At 44.5% G+C, this 22925-nt stretch overlaps 1 protein-coding gene across 3 annotated transcripts in view; it reads left to right on the plus strand.

The window, feature by feature from the left end:
* The window catches only part of slco2b1 (solute carrier organic anion transporter family, member 2B1), a 97216-nt gene extending 75407 nt beyond the window's left edge, over positions 1-21809 (plus strand). For all 3 annotated transcript variants that reach the window (XM_087988439.1, XM_043692506.2, XM_043692507.2), the window contains 4 exons: positions 7531-7691; positions 12170-12234; positions 14424-14544; positions 17173-21809. In XM_087988439.1, coding sequence (XP_087844565.1) covers positions 7531-7691; positions 12170-12234; positions 14424-14544; positions 17173-17371 — 546 coding nt within the window. In that variant the 3' untranslated portion in view covers positions 17372-21809. The remainder of the gene's footprint in view (positions 1-7530; positions 7692-12169; positions 12235-14423; positions 14545-17172) is intronic.
* The last annotated feature ends 1116 nt before the right edge of the window (positions 21810-22925 follow it).

Genomic DNA, 22925 nt, shown 5'->3' on the forward strand with positions numbered 1-22925 from the left:
CTGTCGCAGTCTCTCACAGTTAAAGTGAGGCCATTTTCAGAACCAAGTGCAAAATGGGGAAAGCAGAGTTTTAACAACAGTATCTGGAAAATAATCAAAAGCAGTAACCCCCTTTAGATGCTTGAAACCTTTGGTGACCTCTGACCTGCAAGCATGGGGGAGGGTACCTATGATTGTTGAGGGACAACCAGGGTTGAAGAGATTTGTCACAATGAGGTCAGGGCTGGTATAGGGGAGAGAGTGAGGGACTTATCACAGTAGATAGGATAGGAAAGGGACTTGTGATAGTGAAGTTCCATTAGACTGCATCTTCCAAACCCACTTCCATCTAGAAGGACAAGGGCAGCAGTTACACAGGAACACAATCCCCTGCAATTTCCCCTCCAAGCCACACACCATCCTTGGAAATATATAGCCAAGCCATCACTGCGACTGGGTCAAAATCCTGAAATTCCTTCCCCACGGCATCGTGGGTCTACCTACAGCACATGGACTGCAGCAGTTCAAGAAGGCAGCTCACCCCCACCTTCTCAAGGGGCAACTAGGGATGGGCAATAAGTGCTGGCCCAGCCAGTGATGCTCACATCCCAAGAGTGAAAAAATAATAGTAGTCTTGTAAAATGATAGCTAGTTTGATGTACCTTGCCCATGAACTGCAGTGAACCAATCTGCTATGAGCTAAAGTGAACAGTGACTCTCCAAAATGTGGAGATATATAAACATAGAATACAATAGGCAATTCAACCCCTCGAGCTTGCTCCACCATTCAATATGATCAACAAGCTCACTACCCTAATCCCACCCTCCCCCTGTATTGCTTGATCCCTTTAGCCACAAGAACTATATCTAATCCCTTCATGAAAACATTCAATGTTTCACTCTTAATTACATCCAGTGGCAGAGAATTCCACAGGCTCCCCACTCTGATTGAAGACATTTCTCCTCATCTCAGTCCTAAAAGTTTATCCCTTATCCTTGAACTATGACCCCTGGTCAGGATGTCCCCACCATTGGAAATATCCTTCCTCCATCTAACCTGTCTAGTCCTATCAGAATTTTATAGATTTCTATGGGACCCCACCTCATTTTTCTAAAAGCCAATGAATACAATCCGAACCGATTCAACCTCTCCTCAGACATCAGTCCTGCCACCAGGAATCCTGCACTCCCTCTATTGCCAGAACATGCTTCCTCAGATAACGAGACCACTCCTGCACTCATTACTTCAGGTGTGGTCTCACCAATGTCCTCTATAACTGCAGTCAACATAGTCCTGAAGAGATTCCCCATCACCTATCCCCATTTACTGCCATTGTAATCAATCCTCAAAAGCCATTCTTGCTGTTTTTCCTGGCTCAGTAATTCAGGGCCAGTGCTCCGAAATATTCTCCTAATCTGTGCTGGGGTTACATATTTCATTGACAGGTTTATCACTGAAATGAAAAACAACACATGTTCGGAGATGATAAAACTTGAGAGAGCCAAAAGATGCAGCAATTATCATTTGATCAGGTTAGAAAGCTGCCAAAAAATCCAATTTAAACATCGTATGCAACTAATTTAGCAAATTAACTGCAAATAAATCATAGATTTTGAAATGTGCACTTCCAAACCATGAAACATTTCTAGTCCAGTGACATTATCACTGTGTATTGTCCTGAAATTATTGACAAAGATAGTGATCAGGAGGTACACTATCAATAATGAGAGTACTGTCCCTTACCAAATTGGTGTGATGGTAATCAAATGTCAAACCACATTTAAAGTATTGTGCGCAGTATTGGGCCCATTTCTCAGGAAGGATATATTGACCCTGGAGCGTGTTCAGAGAATGGTCCCAGGAACGAAAAGCTTAACATATGGGGAACAGTTGAGGATCCTGGGTCTACACTCGATGGAGTTTAGAAGGATGAGGGGGCATCTCCTTGAAACTTAAGGGATACTGGATGGCCTGGACAGAGTAGATGTTGGAAAGGTATTCCATTGGTAGGAGAGTCTAGGACCTGAGAGCACAGCCTTAGAGTAAAGGGAAGACCTTTTAGAATGGAGATAAGGAGAAACTTCTTCAGCCAGAGAGTGGGGTATCTGTGGAACTCACTGCCACAGAAAGCTGTGGAGGCCGGATCATTGAGGATATTTAAGACAGAGATAGATAAGTTATTGAGAATTAAGGGGATTAATGGTAACAAGGAGAAATGGGGTTGAGAAATTTATCAGCCATGATTGAATGCTGGAGCAGACTCGATGGGCTGAATGGCCTAATTTCTGCTCCTATGTCTTATGGTCTAATATCACAGGAATCAGAGCTCGGGTTAATGTCATGGGGACAGGGTCAGCACCAAAGCAGCTGAGGGGATTTGAATTCCGCATAAATAAATCTGGAATTGAAAGCTCCTCTCAGGATTGGTGCCCATGCCATCTGTTGTACAAACCCATCTGGCTAATGCCCTTTTCAAAATCACACAATTGCCACTGCACAAAGGGAGGCCATTCAGCCCATCATGCCTGCATTGGTTCTGTTACCCAGTGCCATTTTCCTGCCTTTCTCCCCATATCCTTGCACACTACTTCTATCTAAATAACCATCCAGTGCCCCTATTGAATGCCTCAGTTGAACCTGTCTCCCCCACATTTCCAGGCAGTACATTCCAGACCCTAACTACTCGCTGAGCAAAAATGTTTTTTCTCACCTCACCTTTGCTTGTTTTGCACATTAATTTAAATGTATACCATCTCATTCTTGATCCTTTTACAAGTGGGAAAAACTTCTCCCTATCTACTCTCACTCATGAGTTTGAAAACCTCTACCAAATCTCTACCCAACCATTTTCTCTCCCAGGAGGACACCCCTGACTTCTTCAATCTCTCCTCAGCACTGAGATTTTTCATTCCTGGAACTGTACCCGAGGGAAGGGAATCTTCAGTCCCTTCCCTGGTCTTGCCTGCACCTTCCTCAGATGGTGATGGCTAGCACGAGGGGACAGAGCTTTAAATTGAGGGGTGATAGATATAGGACAGATGTCAGAGATAGTTTCTTTACTCAGGGTGTAGTAGGGGTGTAGAACGCTCTGCCTGCAACAGTAGTAGACGCGCCAAATTTCAGGGCATTTAAATGGTCATTGGATAGACATAGGGATGAAAATGGAATAGTGTAGGTTAGATGTGTTGCTGGAAAAGCGCTTTGCCAGCAACACATTTTTCAGCTCTGATTTCCAGCATCTGCAGTCCTCACTTTCTCTTAGTGTAGGTTAGATGGTAAGATTGGTTCCACAGGTCGGCGCAACATTGAAGGTTGCGCTGTAATGTGCTATGTTCAAAGACAGACCCACAGAAACATGGTTGACCCTTAACCACCCTCTGAAATAGCTCAGCAAGCCTCTCTATTCAAGAGCAATTAAGGACGGGCGACAGATTCTGACCTTGCCATTGGTAATGGGTGGCACGGTGGCTCAGTGGTTAACACCGCTGCCTCACAGTGCCAGGGACCTGGGTTTAGTTCCACCCTCAGGTGACTGTATGGAGTATGCACATCCTCACCGTGTCTGCATGAGTTTCCTTCCACAGTCCAAAGATGTGCAGAAAGGTGGGTTGGCCATGCTAAATTGCCCATAGTGTCCAGCGATGTGCAGACTAGGTGGGTTAGCCATAGGAAATGCTCGGTTATGGGGTTAGAGTAATGGGGTGGGTCTGCATGATATATTATTCGGAGGGTTAGTGTGGACTCGATGGGCTGAATGGCCTGCTTCCATACTGTAGGGATTCTATGACAATCACATCCCATGTAAGTGCCTCTTTTTAATTACTGGTTTCTAAAGAGAAGCAGTATAATGGGTTAACATACCTGCATACCTTCTGTGTTGTAACACAGTGTGGGTGGACTGGTTTAGCTATCCCACACACCTTTCCTTTGCATAGTTTCACCAAACTTGTCGGATCTTGCACAGTTTGATTACAGAGAGGCCCAGCAACAGCAAACACAAAATATAATAATCATCTGAGTCAACTTGTTATAACAGAAAATATCCCTGGCCAGTGCTGAGTTCGCAACTTTAGCCGTGGTAGATTCAATGTTGATAAAGGGCTGAGGGGTGACCTTAAAACTTTTTCACACAGAGGGTGGTATGTGTAAGGAATGAGCTGCCAGAGGAAGTGGTGGAGGCTGGTACAATTGAAACATTTAAGAGGCATTTGGATGGGTGTATGAATAGGAAGGGTTTGGAGGGATATGGGCCAGGTGCTGGCAGGTGGGATGAGATTGAGTTGGGATATCTGATCGGCATGGACGGGTTGGACCGAAGGGTCTGTTTCCATGCTGTACATCTCTGTGACTCTATGACTCTATGACATAAAGATTTGCATTTCTGTAGCACCTTTCATAACTTCAGCTGTTCCAAAGTCCTTCAGTAAGGTACTTTTGAAGTGTGGTCACTATGGTAACGTAGGAAACACAGCAATCAATTGGTGGACAAAAAGCTCCCACTAACGGTAATGTGGTCTTACCAGATAATCTCTTTTGTTCTTTACATTAACTAAGAATCAAGAGTAGAAGCCCTACAGTGTAGAAGCAGGCCATTCAGTTCACACTGACCCTCCAAAGAGCACCCCACCCAAGCCCAAACCATATCCCTGCAACCTTGCATTTCCCATAGCTAACCCACTTAGCCTGCACATATTTGGACAGTGGAAGGAATCCAGAGCACCCAACACAGGGACAACATGCAAACTCCACATAGACAGTCATCCGAGGATGGGATCAAACCCAGGTCCCTGACGCTGTGAGGCAGCAGTGTTAACCACTGAGTCACCATGCCATCCAAGGAATAAATGAATATAGGCAGGGCCACCAGGGAAACCCCATGGGACCTTCTTTGCTGGACTGCAGTGGGATCTTACACAATTACCTTGGAGGTGGATGTGGACCTCGCCTAATGTTTCATCTGAAGGCCAGCATTTCTGACCATGCGGCACTCCTCATTACTGTGCTGGGGGTGCCAGTGGAACATCAATCAGAGCAGATTGAGCAGATAATTCCAGCTGAGTCAGCCGCTGTTTAAGAAGAACCTTGTAGGCGGTAACGGGCAGCACGGTGTCTCAGTGGTTAGCACTGCTGCCTCACAGCAGCAGGGACCCAGATTCACTCCCAGCCTTGGATGACTGTCTGTGTGGCGTTTGCATGGTTTCCTCCCACTGTCCAACGATCTACAGGTCAGGTTAATTGGCTATGCTGAATTGCCCATACTGTTCAGGGATGTGTAGGTTAGGTGAATTAGTCAGGGGTAAATGTACAGTAGTAGGGTAGGGGAATGGGTCTTCAGAGGGTTGGTATGGGCTTGTTGGGCCAAGTGGTCTGTTTCCACAATGTAGGGATTCTATTCTATGAGGGTGGATAACAAATGCTGAACTTGCCAGTGAAAGAAAAGAAAACCTTGATATTTATGTAGCGTTTTCATATGGCCATCGAAAGTCTCAAAGTCCTTTACAGTTCCTAGTTTTCGGATAAGGGAAGACAAAGCTGAGGAGGAATTACTTCTCTTAAAGGGTCATGAATCTATGGAATTCACTGCCGCAGAGTGCGGTGGATGCTGTGACACTGAGTAAATTTAAGGAGGAAATAGATTTTTACATAGTACTGGGTTAAAGGGTTATGAAGTTAAGACTGAGAAGAGATCAGCTGTGATCATATTGAATGGCAGACCAGGATCGAGGGGCTGAATGGCCTACTCCTGCTTCTAATTGTTTGTACTTACAGCAGTGGCATATTGTTTTTAATTCATTCACAGAAAGAGGGCATCCCTGGCTAGGCCAGCATTTATTGCCCATCCCTAATTGCCCAGAGGGCAGTTGAGTCAAACGCATCGCTGTGGGTCTAGAGTCACATGTAGGCCAGATTATGCAAAGATGGTAGTTTCCCTCCTTAAAGAACATTAGTGAACAAGATGGGCTTTTAACCACAATCAACTCATCATTAGACTTTTAAAATTAAATTCAAATTCCACTATCTGCCATGGTGGGACTTGAACTCAGGTTCCCAGAGCATTACTTGTATCACTGAATTAACAGTTCAGTAGTGATACCACTACACTATTGCCTTGTGTAGTCACTGTTATAACCCAGGAAACAAGGCTGCTAATTTGTCCCACAAATAACAATGTAGTAATAACTCGATGATTTTATCCTAAATATTGATTGAAGGATCAATATTGGCTAGAGAACAAGGGATAAGTCTCCTGATTTTGTTTGAATAGTGCAACATCTTAAAATCCAGCTAAGCAGAGAGATGTGGCCTTGTTTTAATATCACATCCAAAACCTTTGATCAGCTTTGATCTCTGTGCTCAAATTCTGGACTGGGACTTGATGGAAAAGATGGTGGTGCTGTGGTAATGCCACTGGGCTAGTAATCAGGAACCCCAGGCGAATGGTACAATGATTATGGGGCAAGATGACAATGTCACTGGTCTAGTGATGCAGAGACATAGATTAATGTTGTAAGGACTAAGCTTCAGATCCCACCAGGAAGGTGTTGAAGACCAGGAGACATAATTTCAAAACAAAGCACACAAAGGAATAGGAATGGAAGTAGGCCATTCGGCCCCTCAAGCCTGAGCCACCGTTCAATAGGATGATGGTAGATCCAACATTCATGACCACTTTCCTGCATTAACACTTGATTCCACGACCTTTCAAGAATCTATCTGACTCAGCCTTAAATATACAAAAGGACTCTGTCCCCACAGCTCTCTGTAACAATGGGTTCCAAAGATTCTCACTCTCTTAGAGAAGAAATTCCCCTTCATCTTAGACAGAAATGACAGGATGTTTCCCCTCATGGGAGAGTCTAGGACCAGCAGGTATAGTCTCAGAGCAAAGGGGAATTAGATTAAGACAGAGATGAGGAGGAATTTCTTCTCTCAAAGGGTTGTGAATCTGAGCAATTCTTTACTGCAGAGGGCTGTCGAGGCTGGATCAGTTATACTGACTCAGACACATTTTTAAACAGGTCGGGAATGAAGGGCTAAGGGGAAAAGGCAGGAAAGTGGAGTTGAGGATTACCAAATCAGCCATGATCTCTTTGAATGGCAGAGTAGACTTGATGGGCCAAATGGCCTACTTATGCTCCTATGCCTTGTGATTTTAAGGCAGATGATGACATTTCAATTCAATGAAAAGCTGGAGTAAAAAGCTAATCTAATGGTGCCCACTGTCAATTGGTGTAAAACCCATGCCTTTTATGGAAAGAAATCTGCCATCCTTACCTGATTTGGCCCTCTTATGACTCCAGACCCACAGCAACGGGATTGACGCTTAACTGCCCTAAGGGTAATTAGGGATACACAATAAATTGTGGCCTAGGTAATGATGCCCACATTCTGTGAACGAATAAAAATAACCCAAAGCCTTGTGATTTAGAGTGAGAATGTTACCCTCTGAGACCGTCACTTAGTGATACCCACATCCTGTAAATGAACTCGCTAAAGGAACCCCTTTGAGAAGTTAACTTGCCTCTTTGTGTGTCTTTCTCTCTTCAAAGAATTATGCCAATTGTTCCTGTGTTTCGGCTCAAACCCTGGTGAAGCCTGGCTCCTGTGGCAGTGGGTGCTACAAGCTCCTCCTGCCTTTTATGATCTTCCTGACCTTGGCTGGTTTTGTAGCCACATTTTGCCAAACACCTTCTTTCATCTTGGTCCTGAGGTGAGTTATTTCCATTATTTAGCTCTTTTTGTTTTTGATTTTGGGAATTTCAAGCCAAGCTGGTCAAACTTTATTGGGCCCATTTATGTTTGATCTTGGTGCAGAAGTTGGATTTTACATTTGCAGTTTCAGAACGACAGAATTGTTGTGGAATAGAAATGGGCCATTCGGCCCATCGTGTCTGCACTGTCTCATTAAGTGAACAGCTCCTTTCCATTGCTTTCCTCTCCACTGCCCTGTGTTATGGACCAGGGGTATATGAATAGGAAGAGTTTAGAGGGATATGGGCCACATGCTGGCAGGTGGGACTAGATTGGGTTGAGATATCTGATTGGCATGGACTGAAGGGTCTATTTCCATGTTGTACATCTCTATGACTCTATGAGATCGGACCCCTTCAAAATATTTTAAGATAATAGCCTAGATGCCAACTTTTTTCTTATTTTTACAAGTAAATGTACAATGCCGTATTCCAAATGAAATACGGCTGGTCAAACAACCCGACGTTAAGCGAAAATGAAATTTATTTAAACACTGTAGTTAAAATGCAACCGAAGAAAGAGGAGTCTAGATTGGCTTAACTCCACTGGAAAACTTAACAGAATACTAGATACAGTAACCATTACTAATTAACTGTTCCAATATAGTAACATCCCATAAACAAACCCTTTGGCAAAAAGGCAAAACAGGTTTTGTCTCACCGGCAATTCATCACTTAGGAAGAGAACTCCCAGCGTTGGCTGAAATCGAGAAGGAAAAATAACTTCTACTTCTTCAAGCCCATGACAGCTACTGCCTAAATCTAACCCTAAAAATTAAAGCAAACTAGAAATCCTGGTCTGTGAGAGGTGGCCACACCCAGCCAGGCTGCTTCTATTGTTTCAACTTTAAGAAAAAAAACCCAAGGCTCCACAAGCTGTTTACTTGAGTGGTTTTGGTACACTGCTCAGTACCTCTGCCTTAAAGCCTCTCTTAAAAAAAACAGGATAAGATGACCTCTTAAAGCCACAGCATCATCTCATGCATTAGCAGTGTCTCTGGGGGCAAGCGTTTCAGTGTGGGTGCACCTATTTGACAGAAAATTTCAGACCAGACCTCATGGAGTTTCTTTGGATCAGGTTTCATTACCAACACAAGAACTGATGATTGTACAGATGATCTGGTTGCTTTGGTTCCAAACTTCCAGCAGAGTCCCTCTTATCTCATTATTGAGGGCACAGCTACATGAGGCAACTTTCGACCTCTCTGCCTTAGAAGGCAGTGGAGGCGAAGGTCATTGAATGCTTTTACGGTGGAGATGGATTGATCCTTGTCGGGCCACGGAACAGAGATTTATAGAGAGTAGATGGGATTTTGAATTCAAAACACTAATAGGTGAGACGTGATTTTATTGAATGGTGGAGCAGGTTCCAGGGGCCTATGGTCTATATCTCCTCCTATCTTTTGTGCTTGGCTTCTCCAAAAGCTTAACTGCATATTCATTGAATTGTATTTCGACTTTTGCCAAGGAGTTGAGTGTCTATCGGGAGGAATTAGAGAAACGCAGAGATCTTGCAGAGTTCTGGAAATGGAGGAGGTTGCAGAGGTAGAGAGGGAAGAGGTCACGGAGGGATTTGAAAGGGATGATAAAACTTTTAAAGTTGAGGTGCTGTCTCACCAGAAACCAATTTAGATCAGTAAGTGGGGTTGGGCTGTAGGGGAACAGAACTAGGTGTGAAAAAGGATATCAGCAGCAGAGTTTGGGATGAGTTTGAGCTTATCAAGAGCAGGAGGCTGGCTTAAAATGCATTGGAAGAGCCAGATCTGGGGATAAAGAAGGTATTAAGAAAGGGTTCAGCAGCAAAAGTTGCTGAGGCAGGGACTGCGTCAGAAGATATTTTTGGTGGCATAAATAGGCAGTTTTAGCAATGGCATAGGCTATATCAACATGGAATAGTGGCTCTCTGTTGCCTCACAGTGCCAGGGCCTGGGTTTGATTCCAATCTTGGGTGACTGTATGGAGTTAGCATGTTCTCCACATTGAAATAACTCCATGAAGGCCGGTAATCCATCACCAAGTCACCCTCTATTTTCACGTGCAAGTACCTGACACTGATCCATTTGGCTCAGAGCCAGCCAGTACAGAGAACGGACACTCCTGTTTATACCTGTCAGCCAGGGCTCCTGATTGGTCCAGGTTAACAGCCCCAATTAGGGAACTCATATTCTATGAGATCCACCTGGTTGACATCATTCTAAACATTGCACTCATATTTGTGTGGCTTTTCTCCCACAGTCCAAAGATGAGCAGATTAGATGGATTGGCCATACTAAATTCCCCATTGTGTCCAGGGATGTACAGGTTACGTGGATGAGCCATGGGAAATGCAGGGTCTGGGTGGGATGCTCTTTGGAGTATTGGTGTAGATTCGATGGGATGAATGGCTTCTTTCTACAGCGTAGGGATTCTATGATTCTATCTCAAATGTGACACCAAGATGGGAAACAATCCCATTTAGTTTCAGACATTTGCCAGGAAGAGGGATTGTTTGAATTGTCTCACATATGAGTAGGAGGTGAGGAAGACCAACGCTTCAAGCTTGCTTCAATTGATCCCATGTTCAAGACTAACCCCAATAGCCTTTCACTGCCTTGCTTCTCAAGAACCTATACACCTCTGTATTAAAAAACGCTGTCATTCCACCACGTTTCATGCAGAGAGAGGCTGATGATCCTCTGTGAGAAGAAATTCTCTTTCTTAAAAGGAGGTTCCTGAGTTTGAAACAGTGACCCCTCATTCTAGATTCTTCTACAAGGGGAAGCATCCCCTCTACATCAACCCTGTCAGGACCTCCGCAGGATTTATATGTTTCAATCAAATCACCTCATACTCTTCTAAGTACTAGGGAATACAGACTGCATCTGTCTCCGGAAAGAGTTTGTGGCAGGGTCTAAAGACCGTGGCTTTAATCTACCAATAATTAATAGAAGAAATTTCCTGTTTATCCAATTCACTAGGTGTCAGTCTGGCAATTTACAATGATGAAGTTGTGAGAGAAAATAGAGAATAGCAACAGGGGTAGGCCATTCAGCCCTTCAAGCCTACTCCGCCATTCAATGTGATCATGGCCAACCAACCAACTCAGTCCCCTATTCCTGCTTCCTCCCCCACACCCTTTGATCCCTTTAGATCTAAGAACTACGTCTATCTCCTTCTTGAAAATATGCAACATTTTGATGTCAACCACTGCCTGTGGTAGAGGTTTCTATCAGCTGTCTGGGTGAAGACATTTCTTCAAGAGATGGTGGAGAGGTCAAGCTAACTTGGATGATGTTGTTGAGGTTCACCATGCAGAAGTGAAAGAGACAAAGACCAAGGATAGGATTTTTGGGAGTATCAGTGAAGTCACCATAGTCCTACCAGACCATAGGGCTGCTCTCTCGTTAGGCAAGAGGAGACGTTAAGAAGAAGAGTCCTTCATAGTAACCTCAACTGGTGGTGGAAGCTGAACCCAAGCCATTGGTATCACTCAGCCATGAGATAAACTGGCAAACTGAACTAAGCAGGTTAGGAATGCTGATCAACTGAAAGGCTCAGCCAGTACAATAGGAGGAGGCTAATGTGGGATCTAGTATCATTTAGTTGGAGCAATATGGACCCACTCTTTGCTGCATAGTCCATATAATTTTATAAATGATCTGACTGGACAAACTCATTATAGAGCAGCACAGCCTTGGACCGAAACATTTCTTATGTGCATTTAAAAGAATAATAACACTGTTTTGTTCATTGGATGTGGGCATCACCGGATATATTGCCCATCTCTGATTGCCCACAGATAGTCAAGAAGTGACCAGGTTGCTATGGGTTTGGGGTCACATGTAGGTCAAACCAGGAAATGATGGCAGATTTCCTTCCCTAAAGGTATTAATGGACCAGACGGATTTTTACAACAAAAAATCAACAACAGTTACTTGGGTGTCATTAAACTAACTTTCACTTCCAGATTTTTAATGAATTCAAACCCATGGGATACGATGGTCTAGTGGTATTATTGCTGGACTTTTAGTCCAGAGACCCAAATGATGTTCTGGATTCCTGGGTCTGAATCCCACTGTGGCAGATGATGGAATTTGAACTCAATAGAAATCTGGAATTAAGAGTCTAATGATAAACATGAACCCCTGGTCGATTGCCATGAAAAACCCATCTGGTTCACTAATGTCCTTTAGGGAAGGAATCTGCCATCCTTACCTGGTCTGGCCTACATGTGACTCCAGACCCACAGCAATGTGGTTGACTCTTAACCACTCTCTGGGCAATTAAGGATGGGCAATGAATGTTGGTCTTGTCAGTGATACCCACATCCTATGAAGGAATAAAGAAAAATAAAAGTCCCGAGAACATTAGCCTGAAGGTCTGAATTGCCAGTGAGATTCTCACTACACCACTGCCTCCTCTTGTCCTTTGTAAATGCTTTTTCATTTGTTGATTTCAGGTCAGTGAAGCCTGAAGATAAATCTTTGGCGATTGGGATTCAATTCATGCTGTTCCGAGTTCTGGGTAAGTACAAAGTTACCTTGATCTAACTCCATGTTAAAGGTCAGTGAGAGATCCCCCGTTTGAGATTCTTCCCCTGGAAGAAGTGACCTCTCAGTATTTAGCCTGCCAGGCTCTGTAAGAATCTTACATGTTTCAATGACATCATAACAACTAGAGGAGGCCATTCAACCCCCCCCCCCCCCAATCCTGCTCTGCAATATGTGGTTCAATTCTAGTTTCACACTGTTGCTGCACATTCCTTGAAACCCTTACCCCAACGAAAATAAAAGTCTATCAATCCCAATCTTGAAGTTTACTAATTGACACAAAACTCATAGCGAATTAGGTTGAATATTTCCATTTGCCCTTTCTGTTGAGAGGTGTTTCCTGATTTCTCTCTTGTCTAACTTAATGAAAGTCAACTTCACAATTTGGTGTGAATATCCAATAAGGTTCATTTTCTATATCACAGAATCACTGAATTGTAATGGCACAGAGAGAGGTCATTCAGCTCATTGTATCTGCATCGGTTACCCAGAATCAACCTTTTACCTTGCCCCTATATGCCTACATTATCATTTCCATCCAAATAACCATCCAATGTCCCTCTTGAATGTCTCAATTGAACTGGCTCCCACCACATTTAGGCAGTGCATTCCAAACCCTAACTACTCACTGAGTGGAAAAGTCTTCTTTTCAAATGGCTCATTAAAGAAGATTAAATGGAACAAAGGAACATTGGACCAGCAGTAGGCCATCCAGCCCTACCAGTGATTCCTGCCCCACCATGTGATAGCATCACAGCTCATTTGTGGCTTCAACTCTACATTCCTGTCTATCCACCCTCCTCGACCCTTGACTCCCTTGACAGTCAAACATGGATCTAACTCTACCCTGAATAAATTAAAAAACCCAGCCCCCACTACATACTGAGGAAGAGAATTTCACATGAAATGAGTGTCTAAATGGGTGAGTAGAGTCAGTGTTGGGGAGAGTGTACACGGGGCTGTGGGATGGGGGTTAAATGGGTGAGTAGAGTCAGTGATGGGGTTAGAGTGTACACGGGGCTGTGGGATGGGGGTTTAATGGGTGGGTAGAGTCAGTGTTGGGGGTAGAGTGTACACGGGGCTGTGGGATGGGGGTTAAATGGGTGAGTAGAGTCAGTGTTGGGGAGAGTGTACACGGGGCTGTGGGATGGGGGTTAAATGGGTGAGTAGAGTCAGTGATGGGGTTAGAGTGTACACGGGGCTGTGGGATGGGGGTTAAATGGGTGAGTAGAGTCAGTGTTGGGGAGAGTGTACACGGGGCTGTGGGATGTGGGTTAAATGGGTGAGTAGAGTCAGTGATTGGGGTAGAGTGTACACGGGGCTGTGGGATGGGGGTTAAATGGCTGAGTAGAGTCAGTGATGGGGATAGAGTGTACAAGGGGCTGTGGGATGGGGGTTAAATGGGTGGGTAGAGTCAGTGATGGGGTAAGTGTACACGGGGCTGTGGGATGGGGGTTAAATGGGTGGGTAGAGTCAGTGATGGGGGTAGAGTGTACCCGGGCTGTGGGATGGGGGTTAAATGGGTGGGTAGAGTCAGTGATGGGGTAGAGTGTACACGGGGCTGTGGGATGGGGGATTAAATGGGTGGGTAGAGTCAGTGATGGGGGTAAGTGTACACGGGGCTGTGGGATGGGGGTTAAATGGGTGGGTAGAGTCAGTGATGGGGGTAGAGTGTACACGGGGCTGTGGGATGGGGGTTAAATGGGTGAGTAGAGTCAGTGATGGGGGTAGAGTGTACACGGGGCTGTGGGATGGGGGTTAAATGGGTGGGTAGAGTCAGTGATGAGGGTAGAGTGTACACGGGGCTGTGGGATGGGGGTTAAATGGGTGAGTAGAGTCAGTGATGGGGGTAGAGTGTACACGGGGCTGTGGGATGGGGGTTAAATGGGTGGGTAGAGTCAGTGATGGGGGTAGAGTGTACACGGGGCTGTGGGATGGGGGTTAAATGGGTGAGTAGAGTCAGTGATGGGGGTAGAGTGTACTCGGGGCTGTGGGATGGGGGTTAAATGGGTGGGTAGAGTCAGTGATGGGGATAGAGTGTACACGGGGCTGTTGGAGGATTGTGAATGTAGCACCATTGTCAATGTTGCTTGAATGTGTCTAGGACACTCAGAGTATTATGAACCACATTACATATGTTCTCATTGTGATTTTCTTCTACAGCTTGGTTGCCAGGGCCAATCCTGTATGGAAGTGCAATTGACACCACCTGCATCCACTGGGAAACGAAATGCAGCAAAAAGGCAGCCTGCAGATACTATAACCTCGACCTCTTCCGGGTCAGGTATGCTCACTGCTGTGACATAACCTTTCCATTGACAAGACACTTATTAAGGCTGGTTTGACTACACTTTCTAAAGCCACGACCTATATCATGTGTCCATAAGATATAAGAACAGGAATAGGGCATTCAGCCCCTTGATGCTGCTCTGCCATTCAGTCATGGCTGATATGATTCTCAATGCCACTTCTGCCCTTCATCCCCATTGAATACACTCAATTATTTGGCCTTCATAGGTCTGTGGAAAAATGAGTTCCACAGATTCACCCCTCTTTGGCTGAAAAAAATTCCTTCTTATCTCAGTTCTGAAGAGTCATCCCTTCAGCCTGTGGTTGGGTCCTTGGGTCCTAATCTCTCCTAATGGTGGAAGCACTTTCTCCAAGCCCACTCTATCCAGGCCTTTCAGTATTCTGTACATTTTAACAAGTCTCCCTCCTCATTCTTCTAAACTCCATCTAGTACAGACCCAGAGTCCTTAATTGATCCTCCAATGACAAGTCCTTCATTCTTGGGATCATTCTGGTGAACCACCTCTGGACTCCCCCCTCCCTCCAAGGACAACACATTCTTCCTTAAATACAGGACTCAAAACTGCTAGCAATATTCCAAATGCAGTCTAACGAGAGCCTTATAGAGCCTCAGCAGTATATTTCTGCTCTTGTATTCTAGCCCTATTGAAATGAACACTAACATTGCTTTTGCCTTCCTAACTGACGACTGAACCCTACATTTACCTTAAGAGAATCCTGAACTAGGGCTCCTAAGTCCCTTTGTGCTACAGATTTCCAAAGTCTTTCTCTATTTAGAAAATAGTCTATGCCTCTACTCTTCCAACGGTAGTGCATAAGCTTGCACTTTCTTACATGGTATTCCATCTGCCATTTTCTTGCCCATTCTCCTAGCCTTCTCACTTCCTCAACACTACCTGTCCCTCTACCTATCTTCTGTCAACTGCAAACTTAGCAACAATGCCCTCAGTTCCTTTGTCCAGATTGTTAATGTATAACGTGAATATTTATGGTCCCAACACTGACCCCTGTGAAACTCCACTAGTCACTGGCTGCCATCCTGAAGAAGACCCCTTTATCCCCACACTCTGCCTTCTGCCAGTCAGCCAATCCTGCATCCATGCCAGTACCTTGTTCCTAACACCGTGGGCTCTTATCTGATTTAGCAGCCTCCCGTGCGGCACCTTGTCAAAGGCCTTCTTGAAATCCAAATAGATCACATCCACTGACTCTCCTTTGTCTAACTTGCACGTTACCTCTTCAAAAAGGTCTAACAGATTTGTCAGACATGATCTTCCCTTGATGAAGCCATGTTGACTCAGCCCTATTTTACCATGCACTTCTAAGTAGTCCACAATCTCACCCTCAACAGTGGACTCTAAAACCTTACCAATGACTGTGGTCAGGCTGATATCACCCAGAGGAATTGTAGCAGCCAATATATGAGATCAGTGCAAGTTCCCCTCTAAGCCAGTCACTATCCTGACTCAGAAATATATTGCTGTTTCTTCAGTTTCGCTGGGTCATCAAATCTGGAACTCCCTTCCCAGTAATGTTGTGGGTCTGCCTATTGAAATGCACATTTCAAGAAGGCAGCTCATCATTGCCTTCCTTTGTAGGGGCAAGGGTTCAATAATAGAATGGAAATAATAAATATGCCATTTTCATTATTTCCAACACTTTTCATTCCAGTGTTCAGTGATAAGTGACAGATGGTGGTTTGATGATAAAGTCATTGGATTGATTTAGAGGTCCAGCTTACTGCTCTGGAGTCATGGGTTCAAACCATAGCTGATACAAAATTGAATTGTATTGATAAACCTGGATTTGAAAACTGGTCTCAATGATGGTGAGCACATAACTATTGGTGGTAATTGTAAATGTTCTCTAATGCCCTTTAGGGAAGGAAATCTGCCATCCTTACCTGGTCTGGCCTACATGTGACTCCAGACCTGCAGCAATGCGGTAGACTCTTAATTGCTGTCTGAAAGCCAGTCAGCTCAAGGGGAAATTAGAGTTGGGAAACAAATTTGGCTTTTTCTAAGGATGCCCACATCCTAATGAACAACCCGGTGACAGATATATTCCATGAAAGGAAAAAATCCCTTACATTTTGGAATCAAACCGAAAAAGTGGAAATGGGGAAAATAATCAGATACATAAGGATCAGAAAAAAAAGAGAAAAAATGAAGAGAGTGGTTAATTGATTTTGTTTAACTTTCTGGAAAAAAATAAACATTTTGTCAATTTTTTTTCATTTAGCACCCTCAGGACAACTCACAAGAATATAAATAAACAGAAAACCTTTTAGTTAACTGTCAGTCATCACTAACTGGTGACTTCTCCAGAAAATTGTCTCTATTAATCACTTGCAAGTCCACTTACAAATGTATCAGCAGTCTCCTCTTATGCAGTATAAATGTTGATTTCCCTTTTGAATTGGTATTCTTGCAAATTATCCTGATGAATGAGTGATGAAAATTGGGCAAAATTTGTCATTTGTCATTTGTCAAAAGTCTGTATTGTCATATGACTATTGCCTTTGTGAGCAGGATCCCTGGGTCATCAAACGATAAAAATATTAACAATACTATTCAGCTTTGTACCTTCTCTTTTTGCTCAGGTATATCGGGCTGCAAATGCTGTTTCAATGCAGTGCCTTTCTCCTTTTCCTGATGGCCTATTACTTCTTAAAGAAAAAGTCTTTAAGAAGGGAGCAACAAACCAAGATGACTACAACAGATCCGAGAGTTGGGGAAGAGAGAAAAAAACTGATGGAACAAGAGAGTGAAACCAAATTACAGCTTGAATCCAAAGCTTGAGTCATGGAGGGGAAGTGGTGAGGGCGTTACCTATTTCTCATTCAAATCTGACCTCGACACAGGACACAGGGAGAGACAATGCATTGCCTCTGATGCTGGTCTTCCTTTTTTTATCGATTTTCACTCCTGTGTACACTGCTCTTTCTCTGGGAAGCCTCCTGGACTTTCTAGGATCTTTCCCGCCCTTGGTCACCTACTGTTGATCAGATGTGTGGACCAATCTGTGACAGAAGTGTTTATTTTACTATTACATGTCTTTGTACTCTCATCTCTCTCTCAGGAGAGGGAGCATCCTCTTGTTCCTGTGTTCAGTTAGCTGAAGTTTTTCTCTGCTTGATCATCTACTGCCCCGATCGCAAATCCTCTTTTGGCCTTTGAGTGAATTCTTTTCCTACATGTGAACGGGGACCTTCAATATGGGGGAGATGACAATGTCACTGGGCTAGTGGTGCAGAGACCCAGACGGATGCAGTGGAGACATGATTCAAATCCCACTACGGTGAAATTGAAAATCAGTGAATAAGTTCTGGAATTGGAAGCAAATCTCAGCAGCAGTGATCTGTGAAATTATCCATAGATTGTTGTGTAAACCCCACCCGGTTCACTAATGTCCTTCAGGTGAAGGCAATCTGCCGTCCTTACCCGGTCTGGCCTATATGTGAGTCCAGACCCACAGCAATGAGGTTGACTCATAACTGCCCTCTGAAATAGCCAAGCAAGCCATTCAATTCAAGGTGGCACCTCATCATACCAGTTTGCTGAGGGTATCAATGTTAGCCTAGGTCAGTGTCTCCCTACTTTTGTGAATTATTTCAATGGCATTATAAGCTGTGATTGCCTTTAGATAATAGCGTTACCTTAAATGGAAGGAATGTAGTACAGAACAATTAGTACTGAACTGTACTGAACAGAACAATTAGTCATATTCCCCAAGAGTATTACATGTAACTCTCTGTCTTTTTACTTAGCCTTATGCTCAGTCATATCCATCTGCTAATGATCTACCTCTCTGTGACATGTATCTGCTCAGGTGTTGTAGAACAGAGAGACATAAGGGTTCAGGAAAATAATTCTTTGGAATTTGCATCACATAGTAGACGAGTGGTTAAGAAGTCAGTTAGCACACTTGCCTTCATTGCTCAGAATTTTGAGTATAGGAGTTGGGACGTAATGTTGGGGTTGTACAGGACATTGGTGAGGCCTCTTCTGGATTACTGTGTGCAGTTCTGGTCACCCTGTTATAGGAAGGATATTATTAAACTGGAGAAGGTTCAGAAAAGATTTACCGTGATGTTGCTGGCAATGCTGGGAAGGTTTGAATTATTAAAATAGGCTAGATAGGCTGAGACCTTTTCAATGGAGTGCAGGAGGTTGAGGGGTGATCTGTTAGAGGTTTTTAAAATCATGAAGGGCAGAGATAACATGAACAGCAAGGGTGTGGTCCCTAGGGTTGGAGAGTTCAAAGGTAGAGGGCATATTTTTAAGTAAGAGGAGAAAGTCTTAAAAAGGACAGGAGTGGTAACATTTGTTTACACAGTGGTTTGTGTGTGGAATGAGCTGCCAGGGGAAGTGATGGATGCAGATACAGTGACAACATTTACATAAGTACATGATTAGGAATGGTTTGGAAGGATATGGGCCTAATGCAGGCAAATGGGACTAATTTAGTTTAGGAATGTGGTTAGTATGGACTGGTTGGACCAAAGGGTCTGTTTCCATGCTGTATGACTCTATGATTCTACGTATTTCTACTTTTACAAAAGTTACTCAAAAGTAGTGTTTTGTGCTGCTATATTTGAGTGAGTGGATTAAACTGCTCAAGGAAGCCATGGGCCAATGGAATGATGGAATAAGCTGAAGGGGCTGAATTGCTTTGCCCTCCTGCTCTTGGGCTGAACAATCGACAATTCTGGCCTCACCTCATCTGCTTCCAGTTTCTTTCAGGTTTCCATTAATCAGCCTGGCTGTACAGGCTGATTAATGGAAACCAATATGTACAGAGGTATATCAGGAATGCTCTGTAAACTGTTTGACATCATGCGTTGCAGGGATGCCCAGTCATCAGTGGAAAGGGCTCAGTATGAAACTGTGCCCATTTTGTCCATTTTATCCTCCTTGTGCCACTCACCAGTCCATCCCTTAAAAGGCACTCAGTAGATCTTTTGGGATTAGAGAAAGACGAGGTTGACTCAGATATGGAGTTGAAGCCACAGTCCAATCAGCCATGATCTTATTGAGTCGCAGGGTGGGTTGGAGGGGCTGAATGGCCTGCTTCAGTTCATAATTCATATGTTCCCATAAACCAGTGTCTGCAACCATGGAAACATGGAGCTGTAGACTTAGCATTCTATTAGCATTCCTGATTACTTGCTGTACCTGCATACTAACCTTTTGTCATGCATGCACTAAGACACCCAGATCCCTCTGCATCTCTGTAGGCTGTGGCTTAGCTTTCAGCAATAACATGCATTGATTTAGCACCTTGAGCATTGTTGAAATGTCCTGAAGGATTTGCATATTGTCAAATCAAATATTATCAAACAAATGTTCTATCTGGGCCACTCAGGGTTAGGTGATCCTAAGCTTGGTCAAAAGCGTAGGTTTTAGAGGAATGCCTTAAGATAAAGGTATAGAGAGGGAATTCCAGATCTTTAAGGGCTTGAAAAGCATGGGAGCCAATCAATCGAAATGAGGCCAGAATTGGTAGAATATGGAGATTTCCGGGGATTGTGCAGCCTGATGAGCTCACAGAGATAGTCAGGATTATATGAGGGATCTCAAAAGAAAGGTGAAAATTTTGAACTCAAGGTATCACTGGGCTAAATGTGAATTAAGGTGAGCATACAGAGATTGATGCGCAAAGAGCCTTGTTGCATTTTCAGCAAATGCTCTGCTGAACTGTTACTTCCTATTATTCTATCACATTAAAATGTTTCCCCCTGATTTCATTATGTTTCAATACTGTGATTCAAACAGAATTTTGAAAACCTGTATTACTTTGTAAATAGAGAACATGGCCAGAGATTCAATCTCAGTGGCCCAGTAAAGTAGAATGTGTTGCTTTTTAGAGCTGATCAAAATATCAATTCATATATTACAGTGTTTTAAAATCATATAAAATTTATTTACAAATATATTTTTGCACATTTATGCTTCAACTGTGAATATACCCATGAATTTAATCTTTATTGAGTTGAAATCAGTTTTTAAGTTTCAAAGAATTTGTGATTAGCCATGTGCATCCTGAAAGTGGAGGGGAGGGGGGGGGGGGTGGGGTCACAGTTATTGTAGCATAAACTGTACAAGAAGGAAATAGGGGTGGCAGGGTGCTAGAGATACCTTTTTGGAGGAGAGGGAGTGCCCTTTGAACCATCCCACACCCTTGAGATATTAACCCCCTCCTCTGTTGCTGCACACCTGATGTCCAAACCAAATTCCCCACTCTACTCCCCCCGCCCTCAACCTTCCCCCTGCCCTCTCCCCCACCTCCCCACTCTCCTCTCCCCCACCTCCCCACTATCAGGTCACCACCTAGCCCACCTCCCCACTGTCCTCTCCCTCTTGCCCCCAACTCCCCACTGTCCTCTCCCACACCTCCCCACTATCAGGTCACCACCTCCCCCACCTTCCCACTGTCCTATCCCCCACCTCCCCACTGCCCACTCCCCCACTTCCCCACTATCATGTCACTACCTCCTCCTCCTCCCCACTGTCCTCTCCCCACCTCCCCCTCTTCCCCACTGTCCTCTCCCCCGCCTCCGTCCCCGGATTGCCCAATCCCTGTTCCCCACTTGCTCCCCTCACCCTTTCAAATCCCAGGACGGACTTTGCAGTTCTGCTGGTGCCCATTGCTACGGAGTGACTCTGTGTGACTGACTGATGGAGACTGAGGCTTCTTCCTCCCATCGAGTGGCAGAAGTCCCACTCTCACTGCCCGTTTCCCTCTGGCAAAGGGGTTACAGCTGAGGAACGGGCTTCCTTTTTTTAGGGGAGAGTGGGTGCAAATGAGCACCTCACCCCCATCAACCCCGGGGAAATTCAGCCCCATACAATCCCCTCAATAAGACTAAATTAATTCTTGAAAATCATTTGAGAAAAAAAAAGACTGTTGTTATTGAGGAATTTGGAGCCAAAACAGATTTGTGAAATTCTTTCACGGGTTTCAGGTGCTGTTGGCTGGGCCCAGCCTTTATTGGCCATTCCTGATTGCCCCTTGAGAAGGTGGGGCAAACTGCCTTCTGCAACCACTACAGTCCACGGGATGTGCTGTTAGGGAGGGAATTCCGGGAAATTGCTAGATTGAGAACAATGTCACAGGCTCAACCCTGAAAATGAATTCCTGGAAATCCTACATTCCCATTCTTTTCTCTGATATAATTAAAGCAAGGATTGAATCTGGACGTGGATTAAAAATGATTTCAACTCACTTAAAGAACAATGCTGACATTTATACAGAGCTGAACAGGACTCATGATTGTGAGTCTGATGGTCCTGAGGTCAAGTCCCAATCCAAAGACTTGAACACAACATTGGTACACCCAGGGTCAGTGTCTAGATTAGAGTGGTGCTGGAAAAGCACAACCGGTCAGGCAGCATCCAAGAAGCAGGAAAATCAACGTTTCGGACAAATGCCCTTCATCAGGATTGATGAAGGGCTTTTGCCCAAAACATCGATTTTCCTGCTCCCCGGATGCTGCCTGACCTGCTTTGCTTTTCCAGCACCACTCTAATCTAGACTCTGATTTCCAGCATCTGCAGTCCCCACTTTCTCCCAGGGTCAGTACTGAGGGACTGCTGTTAGATGAGCTGTCTGTAAGATGAGGCATTAAATCAGCTCCCCGCCCCGCCAGTGCCTCCATTGAATGTAAGAGATCCTACGGCACTACTTGAAGGAAGATCCCAGGAGATCTCCCTCATTGGCCCCCACCCCGCCAGCATGGCCGGTGTCCTGGCCAATATCAGTCCCTCACCCAACATCGCCGAAAGCTGCTGATTTGGTCACTGTTCACGTTGCTGCTCTTGGGATCTTACTGTGTGCAAATTGGCTGTCGTGCTGCCTCTACCGAGGCAGTGACTAGACATGAAGAGTACTTCATTGGTTGCAAAGCGCCAAGAGGCATCCTTTGAAGATTTCCAACATCGGATGGACACGAGTGAAGCACATGCTGACATTCTGCAGTTTGTTTCTCCGGGTAAGGGAACCAGAGGGCACAGCCACTCTACACCCATCACAGCTGACCCACGGTGTCTATCACTCTCAGAGCCTACCATTGGCACCCGTTGGATACATTATACAGACTGAAAATGAACCTGTTTGATTTTGTTACGGACTCATCTACCTTGGCCATTGCCTCTTGGAGTGGGACTTGAACTCCAAGTGTCTGGCTCAGAGGCAGGGAAACTACCCACTGCGCTGCAACACCTTCTTCAAGGATGTGTAAGGAGGGTTGAGACACAGGTCTTTTCTTCTTTCAGGCTTGCCCATCAGTCTTTTGCGAAAGGTTTTAACTTCAAACTGAAAAGCAGAAAGGTTGCTTCACTTGCAGAGACAAAA

The sequence above is a fragment of the Chiloscyllium plagiosum genome, unplaced genomic scaffold (genome assembly GCF_037043375.1).
Source record: "Chiloscyllium plagiosum isolate Xiang-an unplaced genomic scaffold, Cpla_swu_hap1 HiC_scaffold_6, whole genome shotgun sequence".
NCBI lineage: Eukaryota > Metazoa > Chordata > Chondrichthyes > Orectolobiformes > Hemiscylliidae > Chiloscyllium > Chiloscyllium plagiosum.